The sequence below is a fragment of the Bubalus kerabau genome, chromosome 19, assembly GCF_029407905.1.
Source record: "Bubalus kerabau isolate K-KA32 ecotype Philippines breed swamp buffalo chromosome 19, PCC_UOA_SB_1v2, whole genome shotgun sequence".
NCBI classification, from domain to species: Eukaryota; Metazoa; Chordata; class Mammalia; order Artiodactyla; family Bovidae; genus Bubalus; species Bubalus kerabau.
In genome coordinates this window covers 49,703,746-49,717,891 of record NC_073642.1, presented here as the reverse complement: position 1 = coordinate 49,717,891, position 14,146 = coordinate 49,703,746, and the positions used below count along the sequence as shown (strand labels likewise).

The following is a 14,146-nucleotide window of genomic DNA, read 5'->3' as shown; positions in this document are numbered from 1 at the left end:
GTCTCTAATGTTTTCAGTCATGAAAATCATCATATCTACACCTTTCTTATTTAGAAAAGTGTTATAGGTGGCCCAGATGGTAAAGAATCTCCCTGTGATGCAGGAGACCCAAGTTCAATCCGTGGGTCAGGAAGATCCCCTAGAGAAGAGAATGGCTACCCACTCTAATATTCTTGCCTGGAGAATTCCATGAACAGAAGAGCCTAGCCAGCTACAGGCCATGGGGTCTCAAAGAGTCTGACATGACTGAGCGACTAATACTTTCACTTCACTTAGAATCTAAAGTCTATATTCTGGTTAGAGGATGTTGATCAAATAAAGAACTCACATTTTATAGAATATTAAGAAATAACATATAGTTCTTCTGGAAATTCAAGAAAATCAACCAGCTCCAGTGAAATGTGTTTCTTTCTGAGTTTGCAACATTATTGATCTCTTCTTGTGAAAGTTTTTCTGTCATTCTAAAGTTCAATAATTTCTGTATTATTGGCCAATATTTGTTGAGTTTCTAATCTGTCCATCATAAAGACAGAATGGAGATGTGCGAAAGTCATGTTATATAACTCTACTTAAAATATAATCCACGTGTTTTTAATCATAGGTGTCACTGATGCCTGGACACCTAGAAGTCTCCTCCGCTACTCTGCTCTCTTCTGTTGCCTTCTGTTGAGCTCCCAGAATTGAGAGACTTGATGGACAATGTGGAAAATGTTTTACTTTGTTTTTGCTTGAGTTTCCATATTACCTTGTACACTTAAAGAAAACCCTTGTTATCACAGATCTTCTTAGTGGGGAGGTGAGGAACTATAGATCTAGAATAAAATATAATTTAGAAACCAAGGCTATTTTAAAGTAATGAAAGGTGTTTTTAAAATAACCTAATAAGCAAAAATTATCACCTAACAGAACAGAAAGTCGATGGACATTATATAAAATAAGTTAATCAAAGGAGAACAATATAAATATTTTATTTAGAAAATAGATAAATACTAAAAGAAATATTCTCTAAAAAATAAAAGAAATTATTATCCTTGGGAGAGAGGTGGAAGTAGAGATGGACAAAGGGAACAGAAATTGCTTTTGTTTAGGGAAAAAAAAAAGCCTTAGCACTACATATATTTTTAAACCTGTCTACATATAGCAGTTTGATTAAAACTTATTGTAAAATACCTAGAGATCTCCTTGAAATATCCATATACATCCAATCATTCCTTGTCCCTTGAGATTTTATGATATTAAGATCTACTAAGCACTTCCCTGGTGGCTCAGACAGTAAAGAATCCACCTGCAATGTGGGAGACCTGCGTTTGAACCCTGAGTTGGGAAGAGCCCCTGGAGCATGGAATGGCAACCGACTCCAGTATTCTTGCCTGGAGAACTCCATGAACAGAGGAGCCTGGCAGGCCCCCAGTCCATGGGGTCACAAAGAGCTGGACATGACTGACTGACTTTCACTTTAAGATCTACTAAGTCCCAGAGCAAACCAGATATATCGATAAATGGGTGATTGACAAGGTTGTTGCTGATTATTGTTTATTTAGAAAAACAAGGATTCCTGGATTTTTCATGTGATTTGTACTTTTAAAAATAGGCTCAGATTGTAAAGAATCTGCCCATAATGTGGGAGACCCAGGTTTGACCCCTGGGTTGGGCAGATCCCTTGAAGAAGAGAATGGCTACCCACTCCAATATTCTGGCCTGGAGAATTCATGGACAGAGGAGCCTGGCGGGCTACAGTCCATGGCACCTCAAAAAGTCAGACATAACTGAGCAACTAGCAATTTCACTTTTTCCTATGTTTAAAAAAGAAATCACATTATAGATATTTTTATACTAACCTGGCTGACTGTAACCACTTTTCAACGTATCTTCTATATTATCTGTGGGGTACTTTTCAGCTGAAAATTCTTCTGTTTTATCATTTTCACCTACATTACTTTCATCCAGAGTCTGTTTGGGAAATGTCAATTCCGTTTCCTTTGGAGTGTTCTGGAACCTCCAGCGGTTGTCAAAATTATACAATAACTTTTTAAAATATGGTACAGTATCAGAATCCTCTGTTTTCTCTAAGACCCTTTCCTTGCCTATTTGATTTTCAGTTTCTGTAACTTTTATTAGTTTTATTTCTTGTTCCTTATCAGGGTCAAATTCACTTGTTGAAGGATGTCTATGTTTATCTTCCTCACCTCCTTCTTCATTTATTCCATCATCTGATATCATTTTATCTTCATTAGCATATGCGAAGCCTAGCATAGCAAAACCAAAATCAAACCAACTTGGCTTGAGAATTGAGCTCTCATTAGTGATTACGTCTTCCTTTTCTGTTAATATTTCTGTACACGGAACAATGGGTTCTTCTTCAGAGGATATGGAACTAGGAACATCTTCTAACGGTGGGTTGCTTTCTTTGGATGATAACTCAAGCTCTGTATTCTCACCTCCAAAACCCAAATAACTTGTAAATCCACCACCAAACCAACCAGTGTCTTGAGGATTGAGAATGTGCTCTAACTCAGATACTAACAGTTCAGACTGTTCCTTTGGCACTGAATCAAACTCTAATTCAAGTTCTTGCTTAGGTTCTGTTTGGGGTTCACCACTGTTTAATTCCTCTGGGTCATTCCCATCTTCCACTGCTATTTGTCTACTTAGAAATGAGCTTTCTTCTTGAGGTTCAGTAACTGATTCAAAAGGCTTTTCTTCAGCTTGGTCCTTTCCAAATCCAAACCATCCTTTCACTTCAGGGACAGCTGAAGATGGTGGGACATGAACCTCTTCTGGAATAAGATACTGTTCTATACTTTCAGCTTCTGCTTCCCAATCTTCTAATTCACTAGTACTTCTGATATCTTCAGGAGCCTCTGAAGCTGGAAATTGGTCTTCAAACAAACTACTTTCAGAAGTTGAATAAAAGCCAGGTTCTATCTGAAAATCACTTTCATATACACTAGATTTGGGGTCATTATCTTCTTCATATGGATACATATTTTCACCATTATCACTGTTTAACTCACTAGCTTCATTTTCAAATATGTAGCTTATTCCAAGAAGACAGAAAAAGTCAGATTCCTGAAAGGAAAAATAAATATATGATTAACATTAATATACTGAAACTCCTTGTTTGTCTAAAATCATTCCAAATGAGTGTTATTTTCCCAAGGCCACACAACTAGCTCAATAGCTGAGCAAAAACTCCTAATTGCAAACACTTGTATCATAACTGACTTTTCAGGGTTAGTGATATAAACCTCAGTTAGGTTTATATCACTTGCATTAGGATTTGTTATCAAATAGTTGAAGAACTTTAGAAGAAAAGACAATCTAGTACTGAGTATATTCTGCAAAGAAACTCTAATGAAAAGGCGTACATGGCCACAAAACCTTGCTCCTTGTAAGGGTACACTGAATGGACACATGGAGCTGTGCCGTGGTTTCAGAGTGGAACTTACAGCACATGATCACAGCTCAGAAAAACCAGACTCTAAAGCATGATGGCCTGGTTAGAAGCTACACTAAAACACTCAGGCTTCTTTAATTGAGTTATTGCAAACAGCTAATGGAGGCAGGGATCCCCTTGCTCATCTCACAGAACAACCAAATTTTCAAGAATAAAATGGTAAAAGCTATTTTTTTTATCTGAAGGTATGAGACACTGATATGCACTGCTCTTTGGTTATCACCATTATAAAATGAGAATAAAATTCAGAATTTTACAAAAAATAAACTTCAGAATTACAATTTTTTACAGTATAATTTTGGCACTGCAACATTGTAGGTGATTAATAGACATTGGAGCCAAACACTATGGATTGAAATCTTAATCCCGCTGTTTACTAGCTTTGTGACCTTGGGTGAATTAGATGAGCTTTCTATGCCTCAGTCTCTTCATTTGTAAAATGAGAAAAATAATACCTTATAGGGCTGTTGTGAAAGATTAAATGAATCAAATACTTGAAATAGCAACTGTCTCTAGTAAATACTAGCCTAATGTAGCCCAAGGTTATACTACCCTAGATGAGCCAGCTGTGCAAGGATCAAAAGGCCCAACCCCTTGCCTCTATTCAGAACAAATCTGAAAGGCCATCCCAGCGTCTAAGTTCCTATAGAATCACCTGAAATCATTGCTGCAACTGCATCATAGTTCAACTTCTCTCTCTGTCCAATCCTGCTTTTTCTGGTGTTTCCTTATAAGTGCTATTCTTAAGAGTACCCACCCCCAGTACACTTCTTGGATGCAAAAGTCCATCTATTTCCCAGGGACTTGACCTAAGAATTTGGGCCTCCTATATGCCTACTATGTGCTCTGCTCTGTGCCAAGTACTGAAATTCTATAGTAAATGATAGAAACAATAAATAATAGACTGTGATAAGTGCTATGCAGGAAATAAACAGGAAGCTGTGGTTGAGAAGCAGTAATTCCTTTAGAACCATCATGAAAGAGCTCTCTGAGGCACTGATGTTTAAGCTGCGACCTACAGCTTAACGACTAAACAACAACAAAAGGCTAAGGAGGAACTAACCAGATGAAGAACTTAGGGAAAGCATTCCAAACAAAGAGAATGACCTATTTGGGTTTTTAGACAGGGAAAGCGCTTGGTATGGTCTAAGAACAGTCAATAGGCCAGCATGGCTAGGAGCATAGTGGGGGCCAGAAGAAGGGCATAAGACAGGGTCAGCAGAGGGCAGGAACAGATCATGCAGAGCCAGGTAAGGAGTCAGGGCTTGATTTCAGATTCAACGCAAAGCTGTTGAAAGGCTTTAAACCAAGTGAATGACAAGATCTGATTTTTTGAATTTTGATTCATGACTATAAGATTCATGGCTGTTTAGAGAATGAATTGGAAGAGGGCAAAAGTAAAGGTAAAAAGACCAGTTAGAAATCTACTGCAGGTTCTACTCAGGAGGTAATTATGCCTTGAGTCAGAGCTATAGGGAGAGTAAAAATGAAGAGAAGACAGATAGATATATTTTGGAGACAGAACTGGCAGGACCAATAGTTACAGAGTGAATAGACAGTTAATCCCAGAATTTGTGCTGGGAAAGAGCCAAATAATAGACAGTTTACTTAACCAGGCAGAACTGACTTCACACTGACCTCATTTAAGGTAAACTGGCTTAACCTGTGTGTGTGTGTGTGTGTGTGTGTGTGTGTGTGTGTGCGCTAAGTTGCTTCAGTTGTGTCCTACTCTTTGTGATCCTATGCACCATAGCCTGCCAGGTTCCTCTGTCCACGGGATTTTCCAGGCAAGAATTCTGGAGTGGGTGCCCATACTCGCCTCCAGAGGATCTTGCTGATCCAGGGATCGAACACAGAATCTGAGTTAAATGTGCTAGTCAAATTCACGTATTGAAAAGTCACCTTCTGATTCCCTTTCTCATTATCAAGCCCAGCATTATCAAACTCAGTTAAAAATCCAACAGCAAAAGAGGTTTACAGATTGGAGACCTAGAGAGTATGATGGGAAATAAACTCTGTCTCAGGAGAACAATAACATTAGTAATAATATCTAACATTTACATAGCACTTAGTAAATGCTGTTTTATGTGCTTTCATATGCTCTTTTTTCCTCAATACATTTATGAGGTAAGTTTATAATCATCATCCTCATTTTACAAATGAGAAAAAAGGCACAAAGATCACATGACAACTAAGTGGTTAAGTCAGGCTTTGAACCCAGCCCATCTCCAGAATTGATGCTCTAAACCACTGTATTCTACTGCCTGCTAATTTTTCAGTAAGCAAAATCTTTGTCATTAACCCTGTTTTACCTGATATTATTCACATACTCAAACTATTCCTAGTGTTAGTTCTTAAGGCTATTTTTTTTAATATAATACCCCTCATAGAAAAACTTTATTGGAAAGCAGGGAAAACTACCAAGATATGAATGAAGACAAAAAATAAAAAAAGTTCAGACATAAAGTGTATGACCTTGGTTTAAGTGGAAATGGAACCCTTTGGTGGTTTGTAGTTAGTGACCTATATTTTCACTTTGTGGCACTGCTGCTGCTACAGCTAAGTCGCTTCAGTCGTGTCTGACTCTGTGCAACCCCATAGACAGCAGCCCACCAGGCTCCTCCATCCCTGGGATTCTCCACGCAAGAATACTGGAATGGGTTGCCATTTCCTTCTCCAAGGCATGCATGCTAAGTTGCTTCCGTTGTGTCCGACTCTATGCGACCCCATGGACAGCAGCCCACCAGGCTCCTCTGTCCACAGGATTCTCTAGGCAAGAATACTGGAGTGGGTTGCAATTTCCTTTTCCACTTAAGACTATTTTATGTATCCACTATATAAGATGTATAACTAATGGGCACTTACACCACAGAAAACTGTGTTAATCAAGAAATTTTAAATTCAACTAATAACCGTTAAGGGAATGGCAACCCCATCCGATATTCTTGCCTTGAGAATATCATGGACAGAGGATCCTGGTGGGCTACTGTCCAAAGGGGTCACAAAGAGTCAGACATGAATGAATGACTAACACACACACACACACACACACACACACACACACCCCACACACAGAATAACTATACTCCAATATCAATTAATTTAAAAATAAATTAAATAAAGAATACATTCATTAAAAGGAGAAAGAAGAAAAGGAAAACTGGTAATTGGAAAAGAGAATTCTTGGGTGTTTACAATTATTTCTTTTGTTAGAGAAAAAATATATAAATTTACTTTAAAAAATAAATCAGTTCAATTAACAACCAAAATCTGTTTACTCACTTTTGTTGGTATTTGAACTTCCTCAGATATGAATACTTCTTCAATCTGGACTGCATCTCTGGGAAAATATCCAAAGTCCTTTCCTTTCTATCAAAATGAAGAATAAATATTAGCAAGTAAGAGTGATCAAAGCAATAGCTATTGAGCCTAATTTTGTTCCATGTCCTTGACTTTCATGTATTTCAAATCACAAATATTAATTGGTTTTCATTTACTATCTAAAAGAAAGTCCAATGAAATCATATTCCATTTGCTACTCAACAGAACAGGGTTAATTTGAGGGAACAAAGGGGCAAGCTATAAAATGGCACTTTTTCAGATTTCAGAGGGAAAACCACTCATTTTCTTCCTCTTTCTGTTCTTAATGACCTTTCTTGCCTAGTGGACCACAGATTTATACTAATAAACCTGGAATATCAAAAAACAAGGGAATGGTGACAGTAGCCAAGCTAGATGGAGCTGTGACATATTCAGCATTTTCAGGATGTCAAAATAAAATGTTTAAACTCTGAAGAGCCAAGATGGATTCATCAAGATAGTAAATATCTACAAGTCCTCCAGAGGGAATTGGGTTCCATTCAACTTCTGTACCTTGGTGACAGAGATCCTCTCAATCTTGTTTAAGTGTCTTCAAGATGTCCCCCAAGAGTGAAGGCTTCACACGGCCACTCTCAGCCCATTTCCTACCCCTGTCCAAGTTTAAAGAGTGTATTTCTTTTGGCCCTTTGATTTAGCACCATTATACCTCAATTCTGATTTTTCCAGCTCTTCAGTTGCTGCAACTATTTGAAAACTGACAAAGCAAACTCCACAATGTGGCTTCTTTTCTATGGTCGCAAAACCTGGTTTGCAGGATCTTAGTTCTTTGACCAGGGATTGAACCCAGGCCCTCGGCAACGAAAGCCCAGAGTCTTAATCACACAGTGTAGATTCTTTTAATTTTATTTATTTACTTATTTTTGGCTGTGCTATGTCTTTGTTGCTATGCAGGCTTTTCTCTAGTTTCAGCGAGCAGGGCCTGTTCTCTAGTTGCGGTGTGCAGGCTTCTCATCGCAGTGGCTTCTCTTGTTGCAGAGCATGGGCTCTAGGGCACATGGGCTTCAGTACTTGTGACTCCTAGGCTCTAGAGTGTGGGTTCAATAACTGTGGTCCACGGTCTCAGTTGCTTGGCAGCATGTGGGGTCTTCCCAGATCAGAGATCAAACCCATGTCTCCTGCACTGGCAGGTGGATTCTTTACCACTGAGACACCAGGGAAGCCCACAGTGTGGCTTCTTAAATGGCTATCTGCCTGGACTAGACACCTAAGCACAAAACTAAGTGTGCTTGAAACTTCACCCTGGCTCCACACATTACATGTTGCTTTGTGCGGAACTATCATTTTCACATACAGTAGACAAGAAAGAATGCTTTCTTCTTATGATACCTACTGTTTAATTTTTCTTATAGTTGCATTAGATACCTCCAGTGCATTCAAGGCAGAGAAATAATGTGTTTAAAGAACCATAAGCAGTAAGCAGTCTTGGGAGCTGCAAAGTCCAGGTAAACAATTCTGGTCGACAATGTCTGAGGTTCAGTCATATAGCCTCTAATGCTAAGAAGCAGGATTGACCCATGTAGAATCTGCTGCTTCAAATAAAGATCAGAGGCTTCCCGTGTAGATGCTATACAAGGAAGAGCTCTTATGCATATGCTATATGGAAATGATGTATGTATCAGGTTGGTCATGCTTGCTCAGCTTGGGAATAAAATCATGTGTCATGGTATGTTTTCATTCTAAAACATAATGATATAATCTAAGATACCAATCTATTTTAAACAAAATATTAATCATTAATTTGTCTATGTTATATATTCAGAAAGATGATTCAGGCATCTAGGAATTTCAGTGTAATAGGACTTTGGGCCAAATAAAAGTGTCTCAGTTATTCTTTTTTTCCATGAAAAATTCATATACCTCATTTCCTTAGGCTACTAATCTTTCAGAGGACCTCTTCAATAGCAACTAAGTCCTTTATTTGCTCAGAAAGACATGTCTTTTTTATTTTTTTGGCCAACTGAGATCTCAGTTTTCCCAGTTAGGAAATGGAACTGCACCCTTGGCAGTGAAAGGTGATAGCATGCAGCTCTAACCACTGGACTGCCAGGGAAGGCCCAAGACATGTCTTTTAATCTGATTAACTAAAACTTCCCAGTCTCTCTTAAACTTGGCTGTTGGTAGCAACAAAGGATGGCTGGGCTTACCTAGTCACCCGGTAATCTCCATCAGTACCTCTAAGGTCTCTCCAAACAAATATAAAAGTTAAGTTCAAAAACTGCATGCTATGTAAAATAACTTCAAGGCACTCTTAAGCCTTCAGCCCAATCAGACTGGCTTCCTCAAAGCTACTTTTATAGAAATTCTGGAACCAAGAGTGAACATGTCCATGTTTGTTTGTTTAAATATGTCAAAGGTTTTATATATATATATATAAAGGTTTTACATATATATATGTGTGTGTATATATATATAAATATAAATATATATATATATATATATCGGAGAAGGCAATGGCACCCCACTCCAGTACACTTGCCTGGAAAATCCCATGGATGGAGGAGCCTGGTAGGCTGCAGTCCGTGGGGTCGCTAGGAGTCGGACACAACTGAGCGACTTCACTTTCTCTTTTCACTTTCATGCATTGGAGAATGAAATGGCAACCCACTCCAGTGTTCTTGCCTGGAGAATCCCAGGGACGGGGGAACCTGGTGGGCTGCCGTCTATGGGGTCGCACAGAGTCGGACACGACTGAAGCGACTTAGCATAGCATAGCATAGCATATATATATAGTACTTTGAAATCTTAAAGTTCTTTTAGAGATAAAAAGCAGGCTTCTTCGTGCAAGCTGGTCATTTATTCTGTATTCAATTTATAAAATTAGATACTTACACTTCCTGCCCACAAGTCTTCCCTTTTTCCTGAGAGTTTAACATAAACCGATATCTCTTCTCCCTTAGTGAAGTTCAGGTATCGACAGTCAGGTCCTCTGTAATCTCTTATGGCGAAGACTCTGCTTATTAAAGCTATGTAACACACAAAGTAGAGAAGGGAAGGAAAAGATAATTAGTTTTCTTCCTGGCACCTACTATATTCCAGGCATCATGATAAGCTCTTTCATACCTTTTATCATTGTTATTATGAAATTCTCAAAACAGCCTATGAGGGAAATAATCTCATCTTAGACTAACAAATGAGCCTTTAATTAAGTCTCAAAGAGATGGTCACACACCTGATAAATACTGGAGCCAGATCTGAATTGACTTTCTTTTCACTGCAACATTAGCCTTCTATATTCTAAGCTCTTCTTTCTGTTTTTCCCTAAACCTTTCTAGAAATCCATCAGTCTCTCTTAATGGACAACTCATATCTTACTTCTTATATGAGATATCCCTAATTGGTCCAGCCTACTCTGCCCCTTCTCTGAATTTCAAAATTACCTATTATTCTTATGTTGTATCCCTATTTACTATTTCATATTGACCTGTCTTACCATCATTTACTAGAATGAAAATCGCTGGAGGAATAGAAACTTATATTACATTTTATTTTATTCCGCTTAGATACACACCCCTGATCTTCCAGACCCAGCACATAACAGACCCTTAGTAACTATGAATGATTATATCCACATATGCTAGATTTAGCCCTTCAACATGTAAAGTAATATACATACCATATTAACTATTATAATTATACTGACATATGTAAAACATTTTGATTAAGTTGTGCAATTAAAGTTAAAATAACTTTTATCAATTACTATAAATGTGAATGTTCTGTTTACATGATATGTGCCTAACCCTAAGGCAACTAAAATGAAGTTGTAAAAAAGGAAATAAAAATTGTTTTATTATTATATAATTAGATAATAATATAATTATATAATGCTTATATAATAATATTATCTAGTAAACATTTTCTCTATACTAAATTACATATCCAAATTACTAAAGAAAATGTTTACACATACAAATTTACTTTTAAATTATTTATGTTAATACTAATAATATTTTGCATTTTTAATTTCCATGTTGCAAATTAGAAATAATTCTCACATACTGGAGGGATAGAAGGTTTAAAGCAATTATAATATATTGGGATGAAAGATGCTATTCATTTTGTACCATAATGCCAATTTCAGAAAATAAGTTCTTAAAGAACAAAATGAAAATTAATTTATCATTGTAGAAGAAAGCTTAATATTCAAAGACATAAATAAAATTTACAACTCCTAAAACTCATTTCAGTATTTTTACATAATAAATTATGCAAAAATGATTAATGTTTGATAAAGTTTTGGACAATAAATCATGATAGTATGAAATAAAAAGTCTTAGAAAACTCATGAGAGTCAGAAACTTCTGATTGTGAAACAGAAACTAAAAAATGTAAGAGCTTCATAAAAATAGCTATCAAATGGCCTGATTTTTTTAATATAAATCATTTACATTTATCTTAAAAAGTAGTAAAAGTGCTAATTTGGTTTTGAAAGCTGGATTAATATCCTTATAATTTCTGATATATTTATATATAAGGTTATACTTACTCCTTTATATTTACATTAAAAACTATCACAAAATGTTTTGCTTCTAGCATGTCCTTTTTATAATGGACTATACCGTATAACTACAAATATTTCCCAATGATATTGATGTTCATTTTTTTATCATACATGCCCAAAATAACATTTTATATCATTTCAGAGCCTTAGTTTAAGAGGAAAAAAAGAAAAGCAACTTACCTTCACATTCCAAGTCACCACATTTTTTAAAGTCTGCCAGCAGTTTTGTGCTCTCCAAACACTTTGTCAGAGAAATAACCAAAAGGAAGATCCTATGAATTTTAAGATCCGCCATGCTAAAATAAGCAGAAATCCCAAACAAGGTTTAAACTGATTGTTTAGGCAGTAGTTATGCCAGCCAAAACAGGAGATAACCCAGCCTATTTTCTAAATGTAAGAGGGAAAGGTTTGAGGTTTTTCAACCCCTTCTACCCCATAACTACTTTTTTCTATCCGTGTTTAGGCTTGAGAGACAAACACTCTCTGTTCTCAATCTTCAGTATCTGCAGTGTCAGGTATCCAGATTATACATAAGGGTTTAATAATTAACAGGGATTTTTAGCTGGAGTCATGTCTTACAAAGCCGGCCCATGGAAAACGCTCCTGCTTAAAGGCACCTTGTGTTCCACAGAACAATTTTTATTTTTTTTTAATTTTTTTAATTTTTAAACTTTACATAACTGTATTAGTTTTGCCAAATATCAATTTTTAAATGGCCTCCACAAAAGGTAGTTCATCTCTTTCTGTTAAAGTCTTCGAGTAGATCAGTCAATAAGTATATAGTATTTGCTGCATGTAAATACCAGCATCAAGAAAGATATAGTTAAATGTAGAAGCAATAATAATTTATATTAAAAGCATGGTTCAGGATTATCATGATGAAAGTTATTTGAAAAAATATCCCACTTTCATATTGTAACAACCTTCTATGTTACTCTGAAGTTGAAACTTGTATTAAGATAGTTAAAATGTGTTCAGTACTTATTTTGATCCAGGTACTATCTTAAACAATTACATGATCTGATTTTACTTTCACATCAACTGTCTAAGTAGGTAATATTATCATCCCTATTTTTGCATTATGAGGAAATTGAGGTACATGGAGATGGGTTAACTCACTTGCCCAACGTCACATAGTGCATGGAGAAGAAATTTAAACCTAGGTCCCGTGACTCGTCCTTCTCACAACCACAGAAAGGTGTCTACTCCATCTGCGACAATACCATTCCAGAAACAGAAGGCACAGTTTCATACAATACATACATACAGTGTCATTTCATGTATTTCAAATCATATGCATATTTCTGTATGTAGAGGGTGAATGAGAGAGATGTCTGAAAGACTCCTCTCCCACATGGTGGGAATATATCGTTTGAGTTCCAGTTGTTTTCACTTCCTCTTTGTACTTTTCTGTATTGTTTGACTTTCTTCTTAAAAATAAGTAAGCATATGTCATTTTTAAATAACAGTAAGGTTTTGTAAATTAAATTATTTGAATGACTTGTTTAGTCGCGAAGTCACATCTGACTCTTTTTACGACCCCATGGAGTGTAGCCTTCCACGCTCCTCTGTCCATGGCATTTCCCAGGTACAAATACTGGAGTAGGTGGCCACTTCTTTCTCCAAATTGAATGATATTGTCCCTTAAAGGAGATCAAATCTCTATATTGGGAATTTTTGTGTAAAACACTGGGTCAAAGTAGGCTTTTGCAAACTAAGTTTGTCCTATTTCAATCTTAGGGGAATATTTTTCTTAGTCCTTCTTTGCTGTACCTTTTCCCAGTGTTTGGGCATGCCAGCATATACACACTTTGCAGAATGCAGCACTCGCTGCACTTGTATGACGCCACACTCCCCTCTAGTGCCTGAGCAAGCTAAAGTGAAAGTCTGTTACATTCAAAGTCCTAAAAAAAAAGATGTGTGTTCTCTATTTGTTTTCCAGAACCAATAATTGGTAGGAACCCTGTTCTCTGAGATCAAAGATTTTTGCCTGTTTGGAAAGAATCTGACAGAACATGAGTTTGAGGATCCTTTGGTTTACAATTAGAGCTATGCAGTACAGCACTGCATAGCTGTACATGTGCACACTCAAAAAGGTGTAGGTTTGTTTCTTGAATACTTTTGCAAATCTGTAAACTATGTTTGTCAAAGATATTAAAGAAGCTCTTCAGCTTCAAATTTTGGCACTGAATTACTTGCATAGTCTATAGTATCAAATCAAGAATGTTCAATAATTAATGTACTTCATCCTTTTCTGTATTCAGTATTAAAAATGTTAAAGCTAAATTCTTAACTAGCTAATTTAATTGTGCTCTGCATTATGAGACAGACAAACCCAGAGAAATTTGTCTATTCATTTGAGTCCAGAAAAACAAGAGAAAAATCCTTGCCTAAGATACCACCTTGCAGAGATTTGCTCTTGCTAGAAATGCTCCCACTATCTTACTACTTAATGCACTCAAATGATCTCATTTTATGTTCAAACCATTATTCAAATATATTTTAACAAGAAATCTGAAAATGTGGTAGCATAATGTCACTGTCTCTACAGATCCAGATGAAGAGGTGGTATATGAAAAGGATGAGAACATTTAAAGAAACTGAAGTATCAATTTTCACTGCAAAAATAGTCTATTAACTTAGCCAGATATTATATAATGGCTGATGCATTTTGAAGCTCAAGTGTTTTGTCAATATTAAAATATAATACTGCTTCTGAGGAGGATTTCATAGTACAAGTCAGGAAAACTGATTTGGAAAGCCTATCTTCCAAAAGATAGGCCTTTGGAAGGCTTTCTTTCAAATCA

At 36.5% G+C, this 14,146-nt stretch overlaps 1 protein-coding gene across 1 annotated transcript in view; it reads right to left on the bottom strand.

The window, feature by feature from the left end:
• LOC129633935 (melanoma inhibitory activity protein 2-like) overlaps positions 1 to 14,146 on the bottom strand; it is a 48,385-nt gene that overhangs the window by 7,282 nt on the left and 26,957 nt on the right. Inside the window, 3 exon segments of the mRNA XM_055555896.1 lie at positions 1,839 to 3,069; positions 6,740 to 6,826; positions 9,668 to 9,801. Of these exon segments, the coding sequence (XP_055411871.1) occupies positions 1,839 to 3,069; positions 6,740 to 6,826; positions 9,668 to 9,801 (1,452 nt within the window).